This window comes from Galeopterus variegatus, unplaced genomic scaffold (assembly GCF_000696425.1).
Source record: "Galeopterus variegatus unplaced genomic scaffold, G_variegatus-3.0.2 Scaffold1112, whole genome shotgun sequence".
NCBI lineage: Eukaryota > Metazoa > Chordata > Mammalia > Dermoptera > Cynocephalidae > Galeopterus > Galeopterus variegatus.
The window spans coordinates 145,676-170,338 of NW_007727223.1; the positions used below are offsets into that span (position 1 = coordinate 145,676).

Genomic DNA, 24,663 nt, shown 5'->3' on the forward strand with positions numbered 1-24,663 from the left:
ATTCTGTCCCACTCTGGCCCTTTAAGCTCTCATGTTTCTGGGCTGGAACAATTTAGTAGCAAGTAGGATTCGGTTATCATGCTTGTTTAAGGACATTTTCATGGATCCATAATGCGGTCTGCAGGCATGCATCCATTTGGAGAGAGAGAATATATCATGTTTACGGTGCCTGCACCAGCATATGTGGACATTTGCATTTGGAGATGAAAGTATATTCCCTCTTCAGCTGGAGTTTTACCCCTTGTTGGTAGTGATTGGAGACTTAAAGCTGGCTGTATGCAGAGCAGCAGACCGGACACTCTTTCCTCTTCTGTCAAATTCATACATTTCTTTTTACACCTACATTCTGCACTTAATCACCAGATAGAGGCAATATCAGAACACATCAGTCATTGTAAGCTTTGAATTAATTTAGAATCCTGACCTTCTTGAAAAGAAATCTTACCTTTCAAAAGGAGGTCTTGTAGCCCAGCTTTCACCAAAATGTGGAGAAACATGCTAGCAAGATAATTAAATGCTAGGAATCTGTGTGCTCACCTGGGTGTGTAGCAACAATTTAATGACCCCAAAGAGGTAAATTCATTTCACAAAACACATGGCAGCTTGAATTCTTTGAGTAGATTGTTCACACTTAATTTCAAATATCAAAATAAAATGTTTCACATTAAAAACCCAGTACTTAATCGTATTGGATTAATCCTACAATAGACATTAATTAATAAGCTCTAGCTCAGAAGCATTTGGGGAAAGGGAGAACAATTTGCAGTACCAATAACTCAAAAAATGGATAGCTGGGTTATGGTAGTTTCAATTTGATGGGGAAAAAAAGAAAGAAAGAAAAATGGAACTCTAGATATATTATTATTTGTGACATGGCTCAAGATGGGAGACTGTGAGGAGAGTGAAGATGACAGAACTGGTGCTAACCACTGTGACAAGAACTTGAAGAGCAGCCGACATGACATCTCTCCTATCATGCTGCCAAAAATGTCAACTTTGTGAAGGACAGTGAGAAAATGGTTTGCCGAAAATTTGAAAGGTGGATTCCGGAGATGCCTGCCGTGTCAGATGCGATATAGTCTGCTGTGGCTGGAGAGACCCACTTCTGGCCCCAGTGATGGCCTGCAGGTGGTAGAGCTTCCAGTCTCCGGCAAGGCTCCAAAAATGACTGCACTTGACCTGCATATTGTCTCAAGTTTGCAGGATCATGATATACAAGAAGTGAGTTGTTAGCCAGTGTGCAGTTAGGTGGATGGAACCAGAGACCAGGACTGGATTTCCTCTGTGTGTGTGTGTGTGTGTGTGTGTGTGTGTGTTTCTAAAGCTAGGTTCAAAGGCATCTTCTACTAAAATCGTGGGCACGGGGAAGGAGGAGATACGTGCTTTATGAACTTACATCACATTCAATGTAAGTAACAAAAACTAACTGGATCATCTAAGCAAAAGGGAGTTTATTGGGATGATGCTGAGAACCTCAAAGAAAGGGAGGGGGACACTGGAATCAAGGCATCTACAGAAGAATAGGAAGCAGAACCAAAGCAGTCATTCTTAACCCTTAACTAAATGTTAGAATAACCCGGAAAAATGCCAATATCTAGGCCCCACTGCAGACAAACTGAATCATAGTTTTGAGGGTAGGGCTTCTGACAGTTCTAAGGTGCAGTCAGAGTTCAAGAACTCACAACCTATGAGGACAGACTGGTTAAGGCACAGCTGCTGAGACAAGCAAATTCTACCTGTTTCTGCCAGCCCCAAATCATTTACTCAATTTAGAGATTCCAGAAGAGAGTGTCCAGGTGACTGAGCTTAGGCCATAGTCCAGCTTAGATATACAGTGGCCATGAAAGGAGGAACTGGCCTCTAAGAAGCCCATTAGCGTCCATAGTGGGAGAATAGGCACTTTAATTTGCCCTTCCCAAAAGTACCCAGAGTGTGGCCAAAGTCATTTCTCCAAACTCAGGGGCTGTTAGGAAGTAGCAATGGATGCAGAGGCCAAAAGCAAGAGAGGCAGGACGTGCACAGCTGGGACTTTAGAGGACCAGAGATTCAGGCTCCTTGACATGTGTTCTGCATAAAGACACAGCTCAGCCTGGAATTTTCTAACTAGAAATTTAAAATCCAGCTCCATCCCTCCTCTCTCTCATTTTCTGTGACTCCTTAAGGGTTAAAAGTATTGAGAAAGGAATAAGATGCAGAGCCAGTTTTATGACAATTATAGAATCACCCTCAAATGTTTCCAGAAAAAAAAATTTGTGGCTTCTGAAAGACACCAATACAGGTCTATTATTTATTTTGCAACTAGCACTGCTTGGAATAGCACTTCGGAAACAGTACAAATGCCACTTTTGGAAAAATCGATAGTTCAGTAAGTGGACCATGTACTTCTTACAGATCTCTGGTTCCAGATCTGCTCCAATCTAAGGCAAATTGGGAACCGTGAATCAAACATACCCTTTCAGACACTGGAAGAGCCACCCACTGAAAATTTTTTTGCTCTAGAACAGTGGTTCTCAAAGTGTGGTCCTGAACCAGCAGTGCCAGCTGTACCAGAGAACATGTTAGAAATGCAGATTCTCAGGCCCCATCCCAGACCTACCAAAGCAGAAAATCTAGGGTGGGCCCAGTAACATAGGCTGTCACAAGCTCTCCAGGTGATTCTGAAGCACACTCAAGTTTGAGAACCACTGCTCTAGAAAAAGTATTTTATTGCTTCTGTGTAAAATAGTGCTCTCCAAAACATTTAGCCAAGATTTTTCAGTTAGTTGCTCTATAGAGATCTATCTAAACCTGTGCAATTACATTGACAAATTACAGGGATCCACAGAAAAGATATTGATGTTTGACAGAATTTTCAGGAATAATTATGTGAAGTCAAACCAAAAAACTATACTTTTGCTTTTCAGCTGATATAATCTATGATCTTTGACAAGTTATGTTATTCCTGTGTGTCTCTTCCTCAGTTTGCAAAACAGTATCCTCTGTTACAAATACCATTTCAGAGTAATTCTGAAATTACTGTTTGTAATAGCAATTACAGACAAATTTATATTTGATGTCAAAATCATAATTTGTTTTATCACCTATTTTTGTTGGTGAACTCAGTACTGTGTGCCCTACAGACTTAATAAGGTTAGCTTGTTTATTTTAAAATAATACTACTCATACTGATATGGGCAATCATGAAGCAAATTTAAGAGACTTCAACAATAATTTTTATTTCCTTTTTTTGAATAATGAGAATAATGGTGTTCAGAAAGTAGTCCAAGGAGAGGTTATCAGAGAAGTAGACGCTGCTGTCTAATACCTTTAATAATCGCAAATGTGTACTATCAGGACAAAAAGAAAAAAAATCATGATCAAATTTTATCTTTCAAATAATATACTTGTAGTGAGAATTAGCTGAGAAGACCAGGCACACACTGAATGTTCAGTTTTTATCATCTCAAATGCAAATGAAAAAGCTGCCTTCTGATTGCCTAATTGCTTTAAAAAGCTTGTTGGGTATGAATGAATGATTTTATTCACAGAGATTTATCTCCTAATTATGGCCACAGACATCTCTGAACTGTCCATGTTAAATAGTTTACATGCTTTTGCCGTGATCTATAAACCCCTCCCTGAACTATAAATTATATTTAATAGCATTTCTCTCTGGATTAATTCTCTACTAAGAAAAAAAAAATGCTTTGAATGGCTTCCTTTCCCCCCAATCAAGTGTGCGCATGCACATGCCAATCACATAAACAAATGTGTGTTCAGTGCATTAGCAAGCTGAATTTTGTGTAAACAAAACTCAAAAGCCACAGCTAAAGAAAGTGGTAGATTATAACAGAAACATGAGAAGTTACCAAAGAAAATGTCACATATTTTGTGGGGGCAATGAATTCACCCTGAGATTTAATTACAGATTCGTGGGCATTTCATGTAAAAAAATAAATATATAAATAAAAATTTTAATAAACTTTGTAAATGAACATTTGAGATTTTTCCAGAAAAGGTGAAAATAAGGACACGTTCCTAGATCCCACAACCTACCTGATATTTATCATTTTGCCTTCTTTCTTTAAGTTTGCAGGAGTGTGAAGAAATGGACTGAACAAGATTTTACTGTTTCGGGGGGGGGGGGTTTTGTAAGGGGGGGGAGGGGAAGTTTTCTCATTTTTTCAAATAGGACATTTTTATTATTTAAGAAGAAGTGTAGCTGACCAATTAACCCCTAACAGGAGGTACATTGCTATCATTTGCCAAGTCTTTTGTGCAGTCAGACTGGTCTAGTATAAAGGATTTTCCCAACTTATGCTGGATCTTTGAGAAAGCCTATAAATAAGACCATTTGTTTGGTCTCAAGATGACTTACATTTGCAAACTGAAGAATGTTCCAATAGAAGTTTCATGGTGACACACCAATCTGCAAACTGGCTCAGCCAGTAGTCAAAACAAGTCACTACGAGATCTGGGAAGCTGAAGCCTTTGAATGGGTCAGATTATCCAGCATCTAATTTGGCACAGATAAATTTCGGCTATAAAAATGAAGCCTCTCTTTATGTTTTCAACTTGAATGGTCCATAATAAATAGGGAAAATGCGTATGCACTTAATGGTGACACAGAATGGGAATACTGTGATTAAACTAAATCACTTATTTTTCCTAGGGCCCTTCTTTTTATTACAATTAGCGATAGTTTGCTAAGATGAAAAACATGTGGCTGTTGTTCAGTTAATACATGAGTGCTTCAATTAATTTGAACACCTATAATTATAAGCTGGAAACTAAACCATTTAAGAACTTTTAACACCGGGCAAGACAGACACTTACAAGGCACCTGATTTTCATAGGAATTTGTGTGCATAATCCAAGGGTCTCAAACCCAAGTGCCTAAAAGAGAGACAGGTAATGCAAATTAGAGATGTGGACCAGGTGAGTGCCTGCCCCAGATAAGGAAGAAACCATTAGCATGTGCCTATTAATAATGCCAGCTGTTCTGAATTCTCAAGAGAAACTGGAAATCAGAATTGCATTATAAAGCCATCCTAATTTTTTAAATGTTGGCAACTAGTTAAAATTTTTTAAGAATCTGTGAGCCAAACGGAACAGGTCTAGGAGATGGACTTAACCTTCAAGTCACTAGTTTTGTACATTTCACCATTTCAGAAAAAATGAGCTCCAGTTCTGCAAGTGTCTCCAAAATGATAACCTCAAAACATCCCCTTTAGAAGCCAGCCCTGAATAGCAGGGCTTCTCCTTAGGTTACATCTATCATTGTAGTTGTTTCTTCTAAAATGGACAGTTTCCTCCTGCTAGAGATTTGATTTGATGGTGTCAGCATATGAGGTTCCCGTCACTTCATGACATGTCTTCTTTCAGGCCTGATGGAATTGGAACTGTGACTGTTGAAGAAAAGGAACGTTTTGAAGAAATCAAAGAGAGACTCCGAGTTCTGTTGGAAAATCAGATTACACATTTTAGGTAAGGATATGGGGTTTAGGGGCTTTTTAAAAGGATAGGACTGGGAAGGGGTAAATAAAGGGCTTGATTTTCCAAAACTGTAAATCTATCAAAGACACATTGGATATTTAGAAATAACTGAATGGAAAAAGCAATGGGACATGGTTTTGCAGTAGCCAGGAGACTTTGAATTCTTAAGTTCACTTTATTTCCACTAGCGAAACAAAGCCTTTCTTGTGCGAGCTGTCCTTGGTCATCAGTGTAGTATAAAAAGTTTAATTTGCAGCTTCTTCAAGGTTCCTAAATAAAACAGTAAAAACAAAACAAAACAAAATCCTGTGAATCAGATCATAATGAACAGGAGAGGATGGTAGTGTTACCCATAAGAGACTCTCCACCTTCTCTGCTGTCTCAGAAAAAGAACTAGCTGGCTATGTGGAGAAAGAAAGAAACTCAGATCAGCCTGGGAGGATTGAATCCTCCCCCCATACTGGAGACATCCTGCAGATCTGCAGATCTGCACTTACGCCTTACACCGCATAGCCTACTTCTTTCTTGGAGCAAATTAATAATAACACAAAAATAGCAATAGCATTTATAGTACTCCCTATTTATTAAATACTTCCTGTCTGCAGGTACAGGACGGGAGGCTGGAGAAGTATTAACTCATGTTTTTATTCTCAGAACAACTTTGTAAGGTAGTTATTATAATCCCCTTTTTAAAAAGGAGTAAACTGAGGCTGAGAGCGGTTAAGGAACTTGCCCAAGGACCCCCAGCCGGCAAGTGGAAGAAGTGGGGTGCATGTATAGGATAGTCTGAGTTTAGGTAGCCCACACTGGTTTCTCTGTACCATGAGGAACAGTGTTCTGATGGCCTGTGACAGCCTGAAATAGTCAAGTGGTACCTGGCAGAGTTCTATCTGTGCCATCAAAATCCTCCTGGATAAACTTTTATTGTTCACACACTATGTGTAAAATGCATTTCTAATAGCAAAAGGTTCAAAAACAGTAAACAACCATGAGCAAGTAAAGACAGCAGAATTATGAATTTGCTCTAAATAAACTCCTCTATTTCATATATTCATCCTTTAGGAATTTAATTATGTGTGTTTGAACTTCAGCCTGTTTCAACTAATATTTTTTTTAATGCTGGTCACCATAATAATCTTACAGTCACATTTGAACTTCTCCTTCACAATAGAAATCTAAACAGAGCTTTATGTCATCACTTCAATATTCCTTTCTGCTGCAGACATTTGCAGAGTCCCTCTTTAGTCATTATTCACACATACACATATATACATTATATACACACATATATGGTGTGAATTCAGATTAACATAACACAGTGCGACAAAATAAAAAGCATTTTCCATTCCTCAGAGAGTTGCTATAGGAATCAGATTTCAGCATATTTCATGCTAAAATGTAATAGATTTGGGCAACCTGAAGAATTTTATGTCTTTTTTAGGTATTGCTTTCCATTTGGTCGACCTGAAGGTGCATTAAAAGCCACTCTCTCACTCTTGGAAAGGGTAAGAATGAAAGTGAAAGATATATCACATCTACAAAGAGAAATGAACATAATTGTAATGAAATACCGTGATTGAATGACCTAGTTTGTAATTTTTAGAGGATCTGTTTGCCATCCATCAAATATCAGAATAAGAGCGAAGAGACTGCTAAAATTCTAGATATTTTATCTCCAGACTCCCAAATAGTTAGGATATGTTGAAGATGTTCCTAGCCCTCCCCTGATTCATGAACAAGCTTTACCATCCTAACTGCATTGTGATTCTAGTGCTCTCTCTTTACCATGGCTCTCTATCAGTAGTAAGTTGCAGGAGGCATTCATAACTAAGTTTAAACTTGAACTCCTTAAGAAATATAAATGAGTAACACATTGTTTAAAACTTTGTAGTAATCCCTTTTTTTCTACCTAAAGGTCTTGATGAAAGATATTGTTACCCCAGTGCCACAAGAGGAGGTTAAAACAGTAATTCGTAAATGTCTGGAGCAGGCTGCTTTAGTCAACTATTCTCGGCTCTCAGAGTATGCCAAAATCGAAGGTGAGGCTCCCTTCTGCCCCCGGTTTTGAATTTAAATTTTGGTATGCCTCCCTGGGGAAGTTTTATTCTTTTCTGATGGGCACCAGAAAACAGTGATCCACCTGAGTACATTAAGCTGAAACCTGATGAAACTTGAAATGTGGAAGCTTCCTTGGCTATGACCAAATAAATGAATTTTAAAAGACAAGACAGGAACTCAGGAAACATCCTTGGTAGGGAAAGAATATTGAATATAGGATGTTATCAGATAACTAAGTTCCTTTTGAGAGTCTGCGTTGGCCCTAAGTATCTGCTCTGTGGCTAATGTTTTCCTATGAAAGAGTTCTGAAGGTTTTCTACCTTCTTTACATAGAGAAAAACGAAGCAGTCTGTCATCCACTGCTAATAGCATTGGAAGTAACACAAGAATTGAAGAAAGCAACATCCAGGTTTTGCTTAACTCTCTCTTGCCCCTTGAAAGCAGCTTGTCTTTTGGTAGCGTTTCAAACTTGATGGCAGGTTAATGTTGAGCCACCTCTGATGGCTCCAGGTTGGCTTTAGATCTCATTCATTCTTGTTACTCCAGACCTAGGATGCTTGTTACCACTGCCCTCTCAAGCTTTAGGGAAGCGGTCACTGGTGACCAGGTAATCATCACAGGCGCTTTGACTAAACTCTACTTGAGAAGATATGGTTCTTTGGGGCCTATTCATTCACAAAGGTATTAATCGCTTTTCATTGTTACCCTGTTGGCTGCTATAGGGTGATTTGAAAACCACACCCAACTTGACCAGTGGTGTAAGTGTATAAATGTGGAAGTTCTGTGTGCAAAACTCGATGTGTCCGCATTCTGGAATCTGATGTTCTCTCACACATGAAACATGACACCAACTAAAACCAGCAAATGTACATTGTCTACCTCAGGACAACTGGGAAAACAAAAAACAAAACTGACCAACCACCCAGACCCCATCATTTACCCTGCCAACATCCTTGTTTCCTTAGAGAATTAGGTTAAGATCATGTCAAATTCACAGTGTTTGTACATTACATGTTCGCCCTCTCTCAATTTTGTCTGTCTGACAATGCAAATTGTGTACCAGTGGTAATGAATTCATTGTTATGCATCCAGGGAGAAACACTTAAGAATTGGGCACTAAAAGGATGTTTATCAACTCTTGACTTGGTAATGAGTGACAAAAATAAAAGAATGAGAAGATCCTGAAAGGGCTGTATTAGCAAATAATTGTTCCAGCATTTACCGTCCCAGGACATGATGATCGGTTGTATTTGGTAAAGTCAACCGGGTACCTAATAATTTGAGTCAAGGCCAGAGATGGGATGGAAACACGAAACGTTCAGTTGCCATGGCTGCTGCCTGATAGGTCTTGGTCTAGCTATTTCTAGTCTTTTGGTATGATCTGCTCTCTTCTTTCAGATAAATATATCCAAAATCAAACTTTAAGATCTGTAAGTAAAAATGCATTCATTTCCAAAGTAGATCAGCTGGTCTGTAATTTCCTTTTGTGCCTCAATTCTTCTTGGTTGTGTTAATTATCTTTTGCACTGTGACTTTTAGGTCTGGGGATTCTTTGAAGAAACCAATCCTTTTTTTCCAACTCTCTTTTCAGAGAAGTACCTCATTCCACACTACCTGCTCTCTTCTGCTTCTCTCCTTCCTTGTCCGTGATTGGCTCAACCACTTTTTGACGTGACCTCTGCAAAAGTGGCTGAGACACCAATTTCAAAGCATGCTGGGATTGTGAATTCAGACAACCCAACATCCTCTGGCTGCATGTATCAGGTTTTCTTTCATGAACATAGTCCACCATAGGCTGAGACATTGCAGCTTAAAGATATTACTACCAGACAACTTTCTTTTACAATGCTCTGTTACTAGCCTCAGAAAGAAAATCTTCCATTTTTACATTTGAGCCCCTCTGTGAGCATTAACAGCTTGGTTATCTGAGAATTTTGGAAAGAAGTTGTAGTAATATTGCTAGAGACTATGTTTATGAAGAAATACCTCAAGAGCCTTAGATACTAAAGTCTGAAGTCCTTAGTATCTTGGAGCCTTAAATCAATGAAATTCTGTTTCCCCTTACTCATGATGTTTTTGGTCATTGTATTCTTGCAAACAACTTTAGAGAAATGCGTAAAATCATGGTCACAATCTTTCTCGTGACTCACGGCATGCTGAATGGTTAATCCAGTAGATTTCCAATTTTGAGACTCCTTTTTCTTTTATCCCGTATTTATCCCAAAATACTCTGTGGCTATTTTCCTTTGAGCTAATGTAACGTTTTCCTCTAACCTGTGACCTTTAACCTCTTTACCTCTGACCTAAGCCTCTTGCATGCCCAAATCCTCTTTTATAGGGAAAAAGAGAGAAATGTATGAGCATCCTGTCTTCTGCTTGGCCTCCCAAGTGATGGATTTAACCATTCGTGAGTACCTACCACCTCCTCACCATGCTGTCTTCACTCTTTCTGTTCTCATTATTTCAAGAAAATCCAGATCCAAACCAACTCACTCTCCTTGCTTCAAGTTTTTTAGCATTGGCTTGTCTGTTGGTTCTGTCTGTGAAACCCAGTGTGAGAAGTCCAGTCACTTTTTATCAGCCTGAAACAGGTTAGACAATTAAGCCATTTGTTTGTGATAAACTCAGATTTGTCTGTAAGTTTTTCAGTTATTCTGTCTGTGACCTGAATGCATTTTTACTTTGCTTGTGTGTAACCCTAATTTGTAAAGTGCTTGTCACTGGTACACAATCAAAAGGTAGCAGCTAGGCCGGGGAGCAATGGGTTAGGTGTCAGATGAAGGACATTTGGGGCAAAGTCATGCCTTCTTTTCCATGTTTAAGATGTCAAACTGTTATGGGTATGAGATCACACGACGTGGTCCATTCTCTATAAATATTAGATCTTCTATGCCTCCTGTCTGTTCTCTCTCAAGCTGGGAAGCTTTTCCTTATTCTCTCTGGAGATTTTGACTTGTCCTTGTCCTCTAAGCTCTGGCTAGAACATATGACTTAATTGTCACTTGGAGAGTTTGTTTATGTTTCATAGCTTGATTTCACATTAAACTTAATTTTACTAATTTTCTATTTGTGCAGCATTTTCCACCTCTGTGAAGGAGCCTTTTTTTGCTGGCCCCCACACTTCGGGGCGGTGGGAAGCCAAGGGAAACCTTTTCTTTCCAATATCATGTATCACACATAAGTGGGGGGCATTTTGGTCCACTTGCTCATTAATCCTGCATATGTGTTCTTGTTTCTCTCTCTCTTCTCTCCTTGTTGTGCTCTCTCTTTCAAATAGAGAATCAAAAGGATGCAGGTGAACCAATTGTATATGCATTATAAATTATCAGGACTGTTGAGTTATATTCGGTTTTGGTTTTTGTTTTTGTTTTTTAATAGCTCCTTAAGGTATGTACTCCCAGAGTTGCAATGATACTTAAGGAGTTAATTTGTGCTGTCTAAATACATCTCATGCCCATTTGATGTTGACCTTTAATGAGTAGAATTTCTGTAAAGGCATAAGCTTTGAAGGAACATAATTCTGGTTTGCTGCAGAGCTTCATTTCATCTTTGGTTTCAGGATTCCAGTGATTTGGCCTCATTTGTGTTTAGAAAAAAAAAAAAGTTAGTGAACCTAATGAATCTTCCTTTTTGTTTTTCATTTCTTTTTTCTGTTTTCTACCCGATTGAGAAGTTTGTGTTTGCTGATGAATGTTTATCAGCCAAGACAGAGAGAAGTTGTGTCTATGTTGTTCTTGTATGTATTGTGTTATAAAGCAGCACGGACAGGGTGACTGAACAGGGGCTGTTGCTGAATTTTTCACTAGAGGAAAGCTCTTAGAAAGTTCTCTGGCTTTGGAAATTTTCTTCTTGTTTGGTCCCAAAACTTCGGAGCCTATTTTGAGGAGAGATCTGACTTAAAACTTTAATAAATGTACAGTGTAGATTATAGTTTTTAAGGTCTAAATAAATGATTCTTAAAAAATAATTCTCATTTAACCAAAGTTAACAGATGAGTGTATTTCAGAACAATTCAGAAAGCATTTTTGAGCACATGCCAAGCACTAGGCTAGAAATAAGTATTTGAAGACTCACAAACCTATGTTCAGACACATGAGCCTTTCTCTCCCAGGTAGGGAAGGTATTCATTCATTCATTCCCTCACGCATTCATTCATTAGACAAATGCTTAGTGGGAGCCTACCCTGTAGCAGGTAGGGTGTTAAAAGCAGCGAACTATGTAAACAAGAGGGAAACAGCTGTTAGCCTTATAGCATATGTGCAAATACGTGCATATGTGTAAATTACAAATTCAGTACACTGCACCACCTATTGCTAGAGTTATGTGTAAGAGGGATGGGGCATTGTCAGAAAACCACAGAAGTCTTCACAAGGCGGTAAGACTTGAACTACATCTTGAAAAATGAATTGGAATCAATTAAGGGGAGCTAGAATTGGGGAGAGAAAAGGCATCCTAGATAGGGAGAGTAATATGTGCCAATACATAAAACCATATAGTTAATAAAAATAACTAATACTTCTTTGATGCATATCATATGCCAGGTATGATTCTAAGTGCTTTATATGTATTAACTCATTAATCCTCAAACCCCCTTATGAGAGAGATATTATTATTATTTCCATTGTAGAGATGAGCAGACTGATGCACAGAGAGCTTTGGAACACGCTCTTGGAAACCTAAGTGGCAGGGCCAGAATCAGAGCCTAGGCAGAGGCTTCACTCTTAACTACTCTGTAATTCAATGTGGCTGCAAAACAGGATGAAAGTGTAGCAGTAATGGGTGCTGATGATGGCAAAGTAGGCAGAGGGCAAATCTCCAAGGCCTGCATATGCCATAATAATATAAAGCTCAGACTGTATCTCTTGTCCCAAAGGTTCTTAACCTGACATCTATGCCAAGCTTTGACGTGTATGGATTTTTCAGAGGAAAGATTCCACAGGCATCATCTCCAAAAGAGTCAGAGAGCCACTTAAGACTCTTTAAGCAAGGGGTGGTTTAGTGATTAACACTTCACAAAAATCACACTAGCAACAATGGACAGAAAGGACTGAGAGGAGGAATAGAGTAAAACTGGATTTAAAAATTAAGGTCAAAGTTAAGGTTTGAAGCTTGGTACGTTCAAGGCCTCTTTCAAGCATATCTGGTCTCAAATACAATCATAATCATAATTACTTCTTTTCTTCTTTAAATGTTTCTTACAGACCTTTAATTTTTTTTTCTTACTCTCCCACTCTCTTTTCAATTTTCTTAGAGCACAAATACATGGATGGGTATGAACAACCAGCTGTATAGAGGTGGCAGGGCACTGCCAGAGTTCCATGTGCAAATTAGGGTGGGATAAAATGCTGGGGACTGGAATATGGACAGCTATGGAGTCCCTTAGTCAGGCTGTACTTTGAGAGTCTACAGGACTCTGCAGATGGCATTTTGGTGGACTTATGCTTTCTGTCTGGTGGCATTATTAGAAATTAAATGTTCCGTTTAATTACAGTATCTCAAAAAAAAAAAGATGCCAAAGGCTGCTAGTCTATGAAAGAAAAGCTGTGACTCCTGCAAATGCATTCTATTATTTTAAATACATTTCCATGTAAACCATCACACATTCTGAAGCAAGCTCTGAGAAAGTCTACACTATTACTGTTTTTTGCCCCAGTTCTTGACTAAATATTTGCATAATTTTCCGAGCATCATAAAAATTCCACTGGAATTTGAAATAAGACAATTTTTTCATTCAAATATGCCAAAGATTTGCAAAATTAGACACATAATGATTCATAGATAGATAATTTAAACAGATGTGAACAGACAGAAATAGGTAGGTGAGTAGGTAAATAGATGGACAGATGGATGGATGGATGAATAGATGGATGGATGGGTGCATGAATGGATGGATGGTGGGTGGATGGATGGATGGACAAATGGATGGATAGTTGAATAGACAAATGTAAACAGACCAAAATAGATAGCTAGATATGCACGTAGGTAGACAGATGGATAGATGGATGGATGAATGGAAAGTAGGTAGATGGATGGGTAGATGAATGGTGGGTGGGTGGGTGGGTGGATAGATGGGCAAATGGACAGGTGGATGGACAGATAAGGATAGAGAGAGAGAGAGAGAGAGAGAGAGATGCCACCTATGGGCCCAGGCACTGTACTAAGAACTTTACATGACGGATCTGATTCAATCTTTACATTAGTCCCATAAAGAAGGCTTTATTATTGTTCCTTTTACAGATAAGGGAGCTGAGATTCAGCCAAGATAAGTGTCTTTCTCAAGCAGGATTTGAACTCAGGTCTGTCTAATTTCAAACATCATGCTTTTTTGTTTCTTTCTACCATGCAGTCTTTCCAGCTGATGTGGTAGGTACTTGAATGATATCCATTCATTCAGTGAGTAAGGTCAAAAGTACCCACAATTTTTAATATAGGAAGACTACCAAATAGCAGAACAGTCCTTTCTAGGACCAGATCATTGCCAAAATCTTTACATTGTGACATCTCCCCCCAGGCAATTGAGATTCCCTGAGATTGCTAAGGAGCTGAGGACTTTTTTTCTCCTCAATTGACAGAAACCTTCTAGGGCATGTCAAATCCACCCAAAGGACTTCCAAGCAAGTTTTGTGGTGTTGAGGTTCTGTATATTTCCCTATCTCCAGTCAAATTTCCTACAGGTATAAGGCCTGTTGAAAGAGAGAAAGAGACAATCAAGCTCACAATACCCACCAACATACTGTGCAAAGCCACCCTCCCTGCTTTCTTCCCCAAGGGACCAGTGAGGGTCCAGGCCTTTCTACCTGCAAGATCCAGGCCTTTCTACGATGAGGACCAATTCATGCTTCATGTCTTATACATGAGGGGCTAAGTGTTTCTCTTTTCATGTTTTTTGTTTCTAATAAGCTCTCAGGTGGTGTTGAAGTTCCTGGTCCAGGGATTGCATGATGGGTGTCTATGGAATATAGGAGGTAGTTGAATTATCTTTTTATGATAAATTTTAAATAAAACATTGCAATCTAGTTCCACATATATTTGTTAAATACCTGCTCAGTTCCAGGAGCCGTGCCAGGCACAAGGGGAGTACACAATAAGCAAAAGCAATCATGGTCCTCACCCTTGTGGAGCATGCAAAAAAGTAGAAAACAAAGCATGAAACAAGCAACTACAGTCTAATGACGATAATACAGGCAATGCAAGGTGTCACAGGAGTGCAGTACAAGGGGATTTCACCCAAGCCAGGGTCCTTGATGCATTGCAGAGTGGAGGATAGTGTCAGAGGAGGGCATGATGGAGGTCAAGGGCTATGCCCCCATGAAGAACTGACTGGGGTGGTCCTTGCCTTGCTGCAGTATTTGCTCCTATTCATCACCCCTCGAGATGCCCCAAGATCTGGCCCAGGAGAGCTTGTGGCCATGTATGTGGAAGCTTATTTGGGGACTGGGCAGATATTTAATAGTACTATTAAATCAGTACTCTTGCCAGTGACTATTTGAAAAAAAAAGAAAAAGAAAAAGAAAGAAACTCTCAAGTAGTTCATGCAGGAAAAGGGAACTTTTTGGCCCATGTAGGTAGGAAATCAATGCAAGAACTGGCCTCAGGGATAAGGAATTTTAAAGTGTTTTCAGATATCCAACTGTTGGCAGGCTTCTTTAATGTAACTGGGGGTTACATTAGAGATATAACCCCCAGTTACATTAGAGGTTTGGGGAGCCACAGATAGCACCAGGCTTTTATCCTAGCTAATGACTCTAGAAGAAAACGAGCTTTCCTCTGCAAGCAATTGTATAAAATTCCAGAGAAAGGTCTCACTGGTCCTGGGTCACATGCCACTCCCTGAGCCAACCATAGGACCCATAATGGTGTAGGGTGCTGTGACTGGCCAGCACGGACTCACATGACTGCCCCTGCAGGATACATTCCTTGACATTCCCACTAGAACCACATGGAGTGGAGAAGAGGCAGTTCCCCTGAGGAAGGTCACTATACACACAAGGGCAACTAATGTCCACTAGTGTCCATCCAGAATTTAGCTCACTTTTCATAGGTACAATAGCTCAGCCCTAGGGACAGAGCCTGACTTGGAATATAAAGATACCAAATTGGAGAAGAAAAATATCACAAGAGCATTATTTCTTCCTTGTGGATACAATTTATTTAAATAAAAGGTATTTTTAATTATCCCAAGTCATTTTTAATTGCATTAAGATACCTGCAGTTATTCTCTAGCTTGGAAGTGTAAGTTATGAAGTTTAGGGTTCAGCAATCAGCTTAGTTCGTTTGTTAAGTAACCAGAGACTCTGCATAAGAAATAAGAGTTACTTTATAGTTTATACATATGCTGCAAACACAACGCATTTTCTTTTCCATGAAAGCACTGCACTGGGAAGGAACCACTAAGGATTCCCTTTCACCATATTTGAAGACCTGCCTTGGACCAGGCACTGCTTTAGCCCCTAGTAATACAGGGAGAGTCCAACATGTATACAGTTTGCTAGTATTAAGAGCCGGAAGTGCTCAAGTAGAGGTATCGACAGAGGATTTGGGCCTTTGTTATGAAGGCATTCTCTCGTTATGACATATGAAGGGATGGTTCTTGTTGTGAAGGGGATTTCTCAAAGGTTTGTGAGTGGAGCATGACATGTGCAGATGTGTGCTTTACAGAGGTCACTCTGACTGCTGATGGAGAATGAACTGCATAGGAGGAAAGGGACTGAAGACTGGCTTGGAGGCTTTAGCAACAGTTGAGGTGGAGGTGATGAGACCTGAGTCACATGTCCATGCCCTCAGCAAGAGTGTGGCACATGATCTAGTACAGCGGGAGATAAAATCAAGAGACATTTTGAAGGAAGAATGGAAAAGCTATGCTGCCTAGTTCCTTAAGTGGAGGAGACAGAGATGGCTCCAATGAAAAGAGTGGAGAAAATGATCCATGATCCACTCAACAGTCTTTATTAACATATACTTTAAACCATCTTAGACATGGAATCTTTTGAAGGCGAGTGATGGAGATTTAAGAGGATCAAGTACATGTAATGAACAGTCCCACTAAAGACATTATGTTGGATGTTAACTCTGCATGTCTTTGGTGCCTGTCGCCATCATTTTAGGAAGCAGAATGCTCTGGAAAGCATGATATGGCTATCTGCTTAGCTTTCTGTTACTATTCTAGCTCTTATCCACCTCCACCCCCAAATCATAGCAAATTGCTACAGGCTAGTTATTTTCAGTAACAGCATAATACAAAAATTGGCATCTCCAGCAACACATAGGCTGGGACTTGGTAATAAGTGGGCTTTTCATCAATCATCTCCATCTCTCATATGATATTTCAGGGCCTGGCAATTCGCTTGCTGGAACCAGAGATGGTCAGGTTATTTAAGGGCTAATTGGAGTGTCTCTCTCTCCTGGATGCTTCTCTTCCTTGGCTTAGCTGAACATGCAGAGGAATTCTCTTTTTGTTTTTCTGCAGTCACATTTAACTCTCTCTCTGGAAGCCAAGCAGATTTAATTGTGTAAACATGAGCAATGGTAATTGGGTAAATGAAGTTGGAAACCAAGGTATGATGTTTTTGTTTTGCTCTGTGAGGGGAAAAAAAATAGGGAGCTTGTTTTTCTATGGTGGCAAACCTCACTGTCAGAATTCTGGACAGACAGTTGGCAGGAGGCAATCCCTTTACAAGTTTCTCATCAAGACCCATTGAGCTGAAATATATATATGCTGCCTCGCAGGTTATGGATCAACCCAGGGGCACTTCGTTGTTTTATTAACCATCAGATCAAGTGTTTCTCTGCACAGGTTCAGTTATCTGGGTGAGAATGAATAAGGAGTTTCCATAACAATGGCACACTCAGGTAACATGCATTCATTGGAAGAGCCTTAAGGATGATTTACCAGAGATATATCTAACTTTAGGCAGTGCTGTAAGTGGAAAACTAGATTTTAACAAAATATAAAATATGGAATACTTTTTTTATATAATGAAAGGATCAGTAGTTGCCTTCTTTAAATAGCTATCATTAAAACTGTTTTCTCCAAATTCTATTTACACACAATCTTTCCCAAACAATTTAAAGAAGAAGAAATTGGCAAAGATTTTTTTTTTTTTTTAGCCCTGTATTCAAAACATCAAGGTGGTCCAGCAAGTAAAGGATCTTATCAACTCTTGCTTTTATTAGATGGTTTTGCCAGAATATTATATTTATTCATACTTCCCAATCTTTTTCTCTATTAATTTCACTATAATTCCATTTCCTATATGCCTACAATAAAATTCATTTTCCCAGTTGAAAATTCAAGCAAACCAACAAGAAAACTTGGCAATGGAGTATGTCCCTCTCATCATACAGATTGCTTTATAAACCAGAATTATCAGAAAGGAGCAGGTCAAAGGTTAATGAGACACTCATTAAAGAGAGAGAATTATAGAAGCTGATAGTGCTCTGTGCCTGTACTGAAGGAGAGGCTATTGTTATAGGATGTTTGCTGTGCTGATATTGTAAACCACATGACAGATGGGTCAAGTGCTGATTACGGTATTCTAACATTTGGAATAGCAAGTAACATATTTGATAAGCTGGCAAGTTTTTACATATGAGTCAACCCACAATATAAAAGCCACGAGAATTCCAAATTGAAAATAATTAAATGAGCTGGAAACAATCAGATACCACACATTTTCCCCAAAATGACAGATTTTGACATGTTGAAATTCCACAAAGGGAGCAAGAATATTGCCTAGCTCACTTGAACTAATAAGGGCCCTTCATCTGCTTTTGCAAAGCAATTAATTCCAGCCTTTTCACAATGTGGAGGTAGCACTAAACATTTATAAGCACCTTAGGCTTTACAGAGATCTGTCCCATACATGCTTTCTTTGCTCTTATCAGCAACCCTGCAAGGTACAGAGAAAAGATATTCATATTCTCAATTTGCAGATGAGGAAACTAAAGCACAGAGAGGTTTAAGTAGCAGGTGCAAGATTATGTAGAAAGTAAGTAGCATATGGAGGACAAGAAGCCAGCTCTCCCAACTCGTTAATACACCAAGTTCTATTTCTGGTCATCTGAAAGGAAGAAGCAGCTATTAACATATAGGCGTCATTTATTGTACAAAAGTGTATCTTCTTTCGGTCAGTGATGCTGCTGCCTTCATTCACATATATCCATGTGGATAAATTATCAAGTATTTGCGTTTAGTTTCTGAATGTCTCAATAGGGTGTGCTGGTGATGCTGGTAAGAGTCCTTGTCAAACAATGTCACACCTCTGTAATGTTGAAGGAACATCAAGAAAGCAGCAGCTCTCCATTTGTGTTTTATCATTTTTGCTTGTTCGGTTGTTCTTTTCAGAGTTTGTCATCGTACTTGTCACCCTTTGTTAAAGTCACTTTGTCTCTTTACTTTTTTATTGTTTCTCTTCACCTACCTGAGCAGCTCCCCTGCCACCTCCTGGGCCTCCTCTACCCACCCAAACGCAGACCAGCATGTTATATCTGAGGCTCAAAGACATGCCTAGGCCAAAATCAAGTACTGTAAACTTCTATCATTCCTTTACTCAGCAGCTTTCTAGTTTAGTTTGCTTTTCTGTTCACTTTTCTTCTTGAAGTTTTGTTTCAGTTTGGAATACGAAGCTGAGGCTCAGGCTCTCAAGTTGTAGGTTCTGAGATAATTGAATGAGAGCATTTATTTCCAAATGTCCACATTTTTTTGTCCAGCTATGTCTGACATATGCAACATTTTCAAATCTCAATGTCAGCACAAAATAACATTGTTGTTGCATAACATTTTGCATGACAATTCTTTATATGTTATGAGCTTCAATTCTGTTGTACGAAATGTTTCCTAAGTATACTATATTTTTAGTTCCATTTCATCAGTGCTCCAGCTAGTGCAAGATTGGGGGACAGGAATATTGCAATACATTTCAAGTCAGTGGATGTAACAACAACAAAAAAAGTCATTTCTAAGCACAAATTTCTCCTTGACCTCTGTTGGGGGGAGGGAGGAAGTGCTGAAGAATTTTGCACAATATTTTCTTTAAAGACAACATCTTTTAAAAAGTCACTTTTAGTGACATTTTTGCCATTTAGCTAGTGAATCATCTATGCAAATGAACAGGAAAATAGTGCTGTGTCTCACTAAAGTGGCTTGATCTACAGATAATGGAATCACAGCTAATTAATAGTAAATGAAAGTATGGCTACATGGGTTAATTGACAGATCAAGTATTCTAGGTTAAAGGATCTTTAACCTGCTTACTTTAATGGTTGCATGTTAAAGTACAACTGCAAAAGGTTTTATTAAACATACTGTCTGTATATATACATCAGGCATACACATATCTGTATACATGTGCACACACTCATAGAATGGCTGCCTGCACATGTACACTTTATGTGTATCTATTGATATATATTGTAGTCAATCTAAGGGTACTGCATATTAAAACAAATGTTCAGGTTGTCCTAGCTTGAGCATCTTGGATCTCTCCAAACATAAAAATCATTCATACTTTTTAAATAAATGTGCATAAAAATATTGGTGGGAATTATTTCATTTCTGTGTCATATGTCATGTACAGCCAGAATTCTCCTAGATTTGGTGAATGTTCCACCCAAAAGGACAATGCTCTCTTTTAAAAAGCAAGAGATTTCAAAGATGTGCTCCAAGTGGGATTTCCTGCAGATTTGTATTAATGTGCAGCCTTGTCTGGTTACTAGAAAATGTATGTAAGTGTGTGATGTGTGTATGTGGGTGTATGTGTCGAATGGGTAATAAGCATAGGATGAGGAATTTGCAAATTGATGTGTAAATGTGAATATCAACTAATAAAAAATAGTAGCCTATGCATATTTACTATCAAAATGCAAATATCTCACTCTACACTTATTACTCAAACATATATACACAGTATGTTTGTAGAAATGCCTGAAAGTCTACTGATGAAATTATGATAGTATATTTATGAAATTAAAAACAGGTAAGGTGCCCCAAAAGCACAGAAGTTAATCTTGTCATTCATTGTTTCTCCAAGTATTTATTGCTCTGGACCAGGCAATGAGCTGTCAGCAACTGAACTCCCACATCTTGCTCTGAGTATTGGCTATTCTTTACCTGATCTATGTACTTATGTTTCGCACAACTCCCACCTTCATGCACTGACAAGATCTAGCCACATTTCCACCTGGGCATGGCAGAGATGGGGAGCTTTTCATTGGTCTGAATCCAGAAAGCTAATTTTCACACCAGCCATCAGGCCTTGTTAGACTGAAGCTTTCAACACCCAAATAATCAAACCCAGTCCCATTCATCACAATTAGCTCCCATTGGCTGGAACCCTTTTTATTGCATAGTGTTCTACTGAATTTAATTTTATTTATTAAGTCAAATCCTAAATTACTAATGATCTGATATGTTCATCAGTTATCTAAGAAATACACAAAGGTAAATGATGAGGCTTTTTTTTTTTTTTGTAAATTAGCAATCTCCTACAATTTTGTTTAAATCCACTTTCCTTTCCCCCCCCCAAAAAAAAAATCTGCCTATGAAGTATTAGGGAATTCTCTCTAGCAAGAAACATCCTGCAGCCAAAACATGCTTTTACGAACATCTACTTGTGGAATCATGCTAAATGATCCTTATTTCCGTTATATTCCATTTGCTCTAAAGAACTCTGAGGCTTCAAGGTTTGAAGGGGGCTAAGTATGAAATACAAGTTCCCCTGTGAGTTCAGACTGGGTTGAAGTCAGGCAATTTCACTGGCTAAGAAAATCTTTATGTTTCAAATATTACTCTCTTCCCCAAGGGAAAAAATTTTTAATTTTTGGCAACATAGTGACGATGTCAGACATTCATGAACTCAGCTCTATGAAGGGTGCAACGTAAGCCAGGCTTAAGTTTCTTCTTGAGCTGGGTAAAAACAACCCTTTCAACTCAAGAGAAACTAAAAACAAAGAAAAAAATTTAGTATATTGTTGCAACCTAACAGATAAAATTTCAATTGTAATAACCAGTGGCACAAACTACCACCACTTCCTTCAATAATCTACTCCCAGCACCTTTCTATAATAATTCTATCCCACCATCTACATAATGGCCCAGGAATGTCCAATTTTTCTTTTCAATCTCCTCCCTGAACAGCCTGAAACAGATCTTTGAATCTGCTTTTTCAAAATGAACACTCCCATACCTGTAATGAAAAGCAATGCTGTCTTATGGAATGTTTAGTGACCAATCTAGAAAACAAATGTGGCAGCAATCAAGATTAAGCTTCTGTTATATCTTCCTACTTCAGGTAGCACGAACACAGTCTAGAAAGGAATATAAGATAGTACATTTATGCTGTCTTTAAAGAACATGTGTACAAAATGTCACTAAATATGAAATGGGCTGTCATAGACTTAATATAGCTTCATATGCAAATTGGAAGCTGGAGCACTGTTTTTTCCTAATATGTATTACAATGATGGTAATAAAAATAATAAAATGGCTTTCTGGTTTGCTCACTACTAATTACATGGCACTTAACATTTGCATGGAACTTTTTTAAAAAATTGATAACTATTTGAAATTTCTTATCCACTAGATCTAATGGCCACAAAACTAGCCTGCCACTTTCGCTGAATTTTAACACAAATTCTTGTACTACAGAAAATGTAGGCCGGTTAATCACTCCTGCCAAAAAGCTTGAAGACACAATACGTCTTGCTGAACTAGTCATTGAAGTTCTTCAGCAAAATGAGGAGCACCACGCAGAGGTGAGCAGGCTGGGTGGCAATTGTCTCTGAGTGTCCCTTAGCTGAGGTTGCAGAACTGATTTTACCAGTCAGGTTGTGAATAAGATGCCTTAACACCCATTTTCTTTTAACTGGGATTGCAAAGAGAATGAAAGTGGAAATTTTGCAAGGAGAGGAGTCTTTGGAAGGTTATTTAAAATAACCAGAAAGTGGTCGCATATTGTACTTTTCAGCCTAGGTTTTCAGATGTTTCTAGCAACGAGCAAAAGAGGTAAGTGCGTCTTAGAGTTAATTATTCAAGCAGCGTCTGGTTACTAGGGTTGAGAACACAAAAAATATTTTTTTGGTCTTTTGTGGTTATTTTTGTTGCCACCACTGTTGTTTTTATTGGTTCTTTGGTATGTGGATCACAGGCCATCTTTTGAATTTTATCTCTGTAATTTACTCTGCTTCTACTAGAATCTCCATTTCTTTAACCTCGGATTGCCTGGGTTGCTAAACACAGTGACAGAGCAAATTATTCTATGTTGTTCAATCTGTCAGTTCCCCAACATGCATCTAAATAAATACAGCTTACATTTTTTTTTACAAACCACTATAAAAATTATCATTTTGATAATAATTGTAAACCGAAGGATTTCAAGGCCAACTAAATCCCAAACCTATAAGGATTTAAACAACACAAACCTTCCAAGAAAAGATTCCAAGATTTCATTATGGCTAAACTGTTATATAAACTGCACATTTCAAAATTAAGATTTAAAATCATATCTCTTAAAATAACCTTTTTGAAAATTAAGGTAATCCTCCCTCTTCTTCTACATTCAGATCTACAGCAAAAGAGGGGGGAAATAAAGGCATTCCATAAAAGTAGTTTCTCAAACAACTAAAATGACCATTCCCATGACTGAATGAAAATTGACAGTATAGTTAAATAATATATAATACACCATAAATCCAGCCATCCCGACTAATGCCTGATTGCATATTTAAATTTCCTCCCTGTTTCTCTACTGTTCCATTCAATCTTGGCTGATCGTGGCAGGGAAAAGAGGTATGTGACTAAACTGAATGAACCCGCCACCTGCTGTCATACTCTGCATGCCCTTCCAGTACCATGTCTTCTAGTGGGACTTTTCCCAGTGCTCCTGCTTTCTAACACTGACCCAAGGAATGTAACAGCAACTTCCAGTGGACTGCTTGTGAAATGGGTGGCCCTCCACAGCAGGGTAAACGTGGGGCGATTCTCTTGTGCGTGCATGTAGCGATTGATATACTTAACGACGACTGCAGTTACATCCCGACACACGCCTCCTACCTGCCTTGATTCTGTCCTTAGCCTGTCGTAGTTTCCTACGTCCGTTTGTACTTACCTTTATTACAGCAGATGAGTTCCCAACTTAGTACCCAGTAGCTCACCAGAGTGATACTAATCTTCCCCTACAACTGTCTGTATGTGAAGCATATATACAGTATTTATATATAGAGAGAGTGCTGAAGAATCACGATTTCCCTAAAACCCTCCAAGAATGGGGTGAAGACCCCCTGAGGTGGGCAGCGCCTTGCAGTGATGCACAGCCCTGAATGAGAAAGGGAGTCAAATCAGCAACTTCCAAACTTGTAAACCGAAGGACTGACTGCCAGAAGCATAAAATTATGTTGAATTAGAATTTTTTTTCCACTCTATCCTGTATGATGCTCTTTTCAGATTGGAGGCATGTGGGGCTCAAGTAATGGTAAGAATGGTCTTTCTGGGTGTCTTCAAAGTTGTCTCCAGAGGTCTGGACAGGCTTTGGCCTGCCCTCCCCTGATTTGACTGGCTGAGATTTTCCCCACGATGCCTGACCACATCCACACATTTTTGGAGGCATGGACACCAAGAGGACAGTTTTTCTCAGCCACAGTTGTATTTTTAAGTGAATGATAGAAGGAGAAAAAAATGACAGATACACGTGATTCATAAATTATTTTCTGAAGCTGCTACAGGCTAAGAAAGGACATATATTTTCCTAAATTACTCAGAAGAGGCACCAAAAGAAAGTTTATATTCCAAAAAAAGGCATTTTTTCACCTTTCCAAAAGGTACTTTTTCACTAAATGCTAATTATTATTCTAAACTGACCTAATAACCAGCACCACAGAATATTTTAATCTTACACATTCAAACACCATTCAGGGTAAATAAATAGGGTAGACATAAATTGAATTCTGTTCTTATTACCAACTTTAGAAGTTAGCAATGAAAACCTTAGCATATTTTAGAGTTTTGAAGACCAAATTTTTTTAGATAAATGTATAGGATTATTGCCCAAGTTAGTAATTTCACCCAATCACAAAATGTCATTCAATCAGTCAAAAGCTACCTACTGAGAGTGTTCTTCTCTCTTCTGAGCACGAGGC

At 38.7% G+C, this 24,663-nt stretch overlaps 1 protein-coding gene across 1 annotated transcript in view; it reads left to right on the plus strand.

Annotated features, from left to right (window-relative positions):
* Positions 1–24,663, plus strand: part of CADPS (Ca++-dependent secretion activator) — a gene marked incomplete at its 5' end in the record, with an annotated part of 282,061 nt that overhangs the window by 121,835 nt on the left and 135,563 nt on the right. Inside the window, 6 exons of the mRNA XM_008574861.1 lie at positions 5,365–5,466; positions 6,917–6,980; positions 7,391–7,514; positions 9,872–9,940; positions 10,811–10,828; positions 22,178–22,284. Of these exons, the coding sequence (XP_008573083.1) occupies positions 5,365–5,466; positions 6,917–6,980; positions 7,391–7,514; positions 9,872–9,940; positions 10,811–10,828; positions 22,178–22,284 (484 nt within the window). The remainder of the gene's footprint in view (positions 1–5,364; positions 5,467–6,916; positions 6,981–7,390; positions 7,515–9,871; positions 9,941–10,810; positions 10,829–22,177; positions 22,285–24,663) is intronic.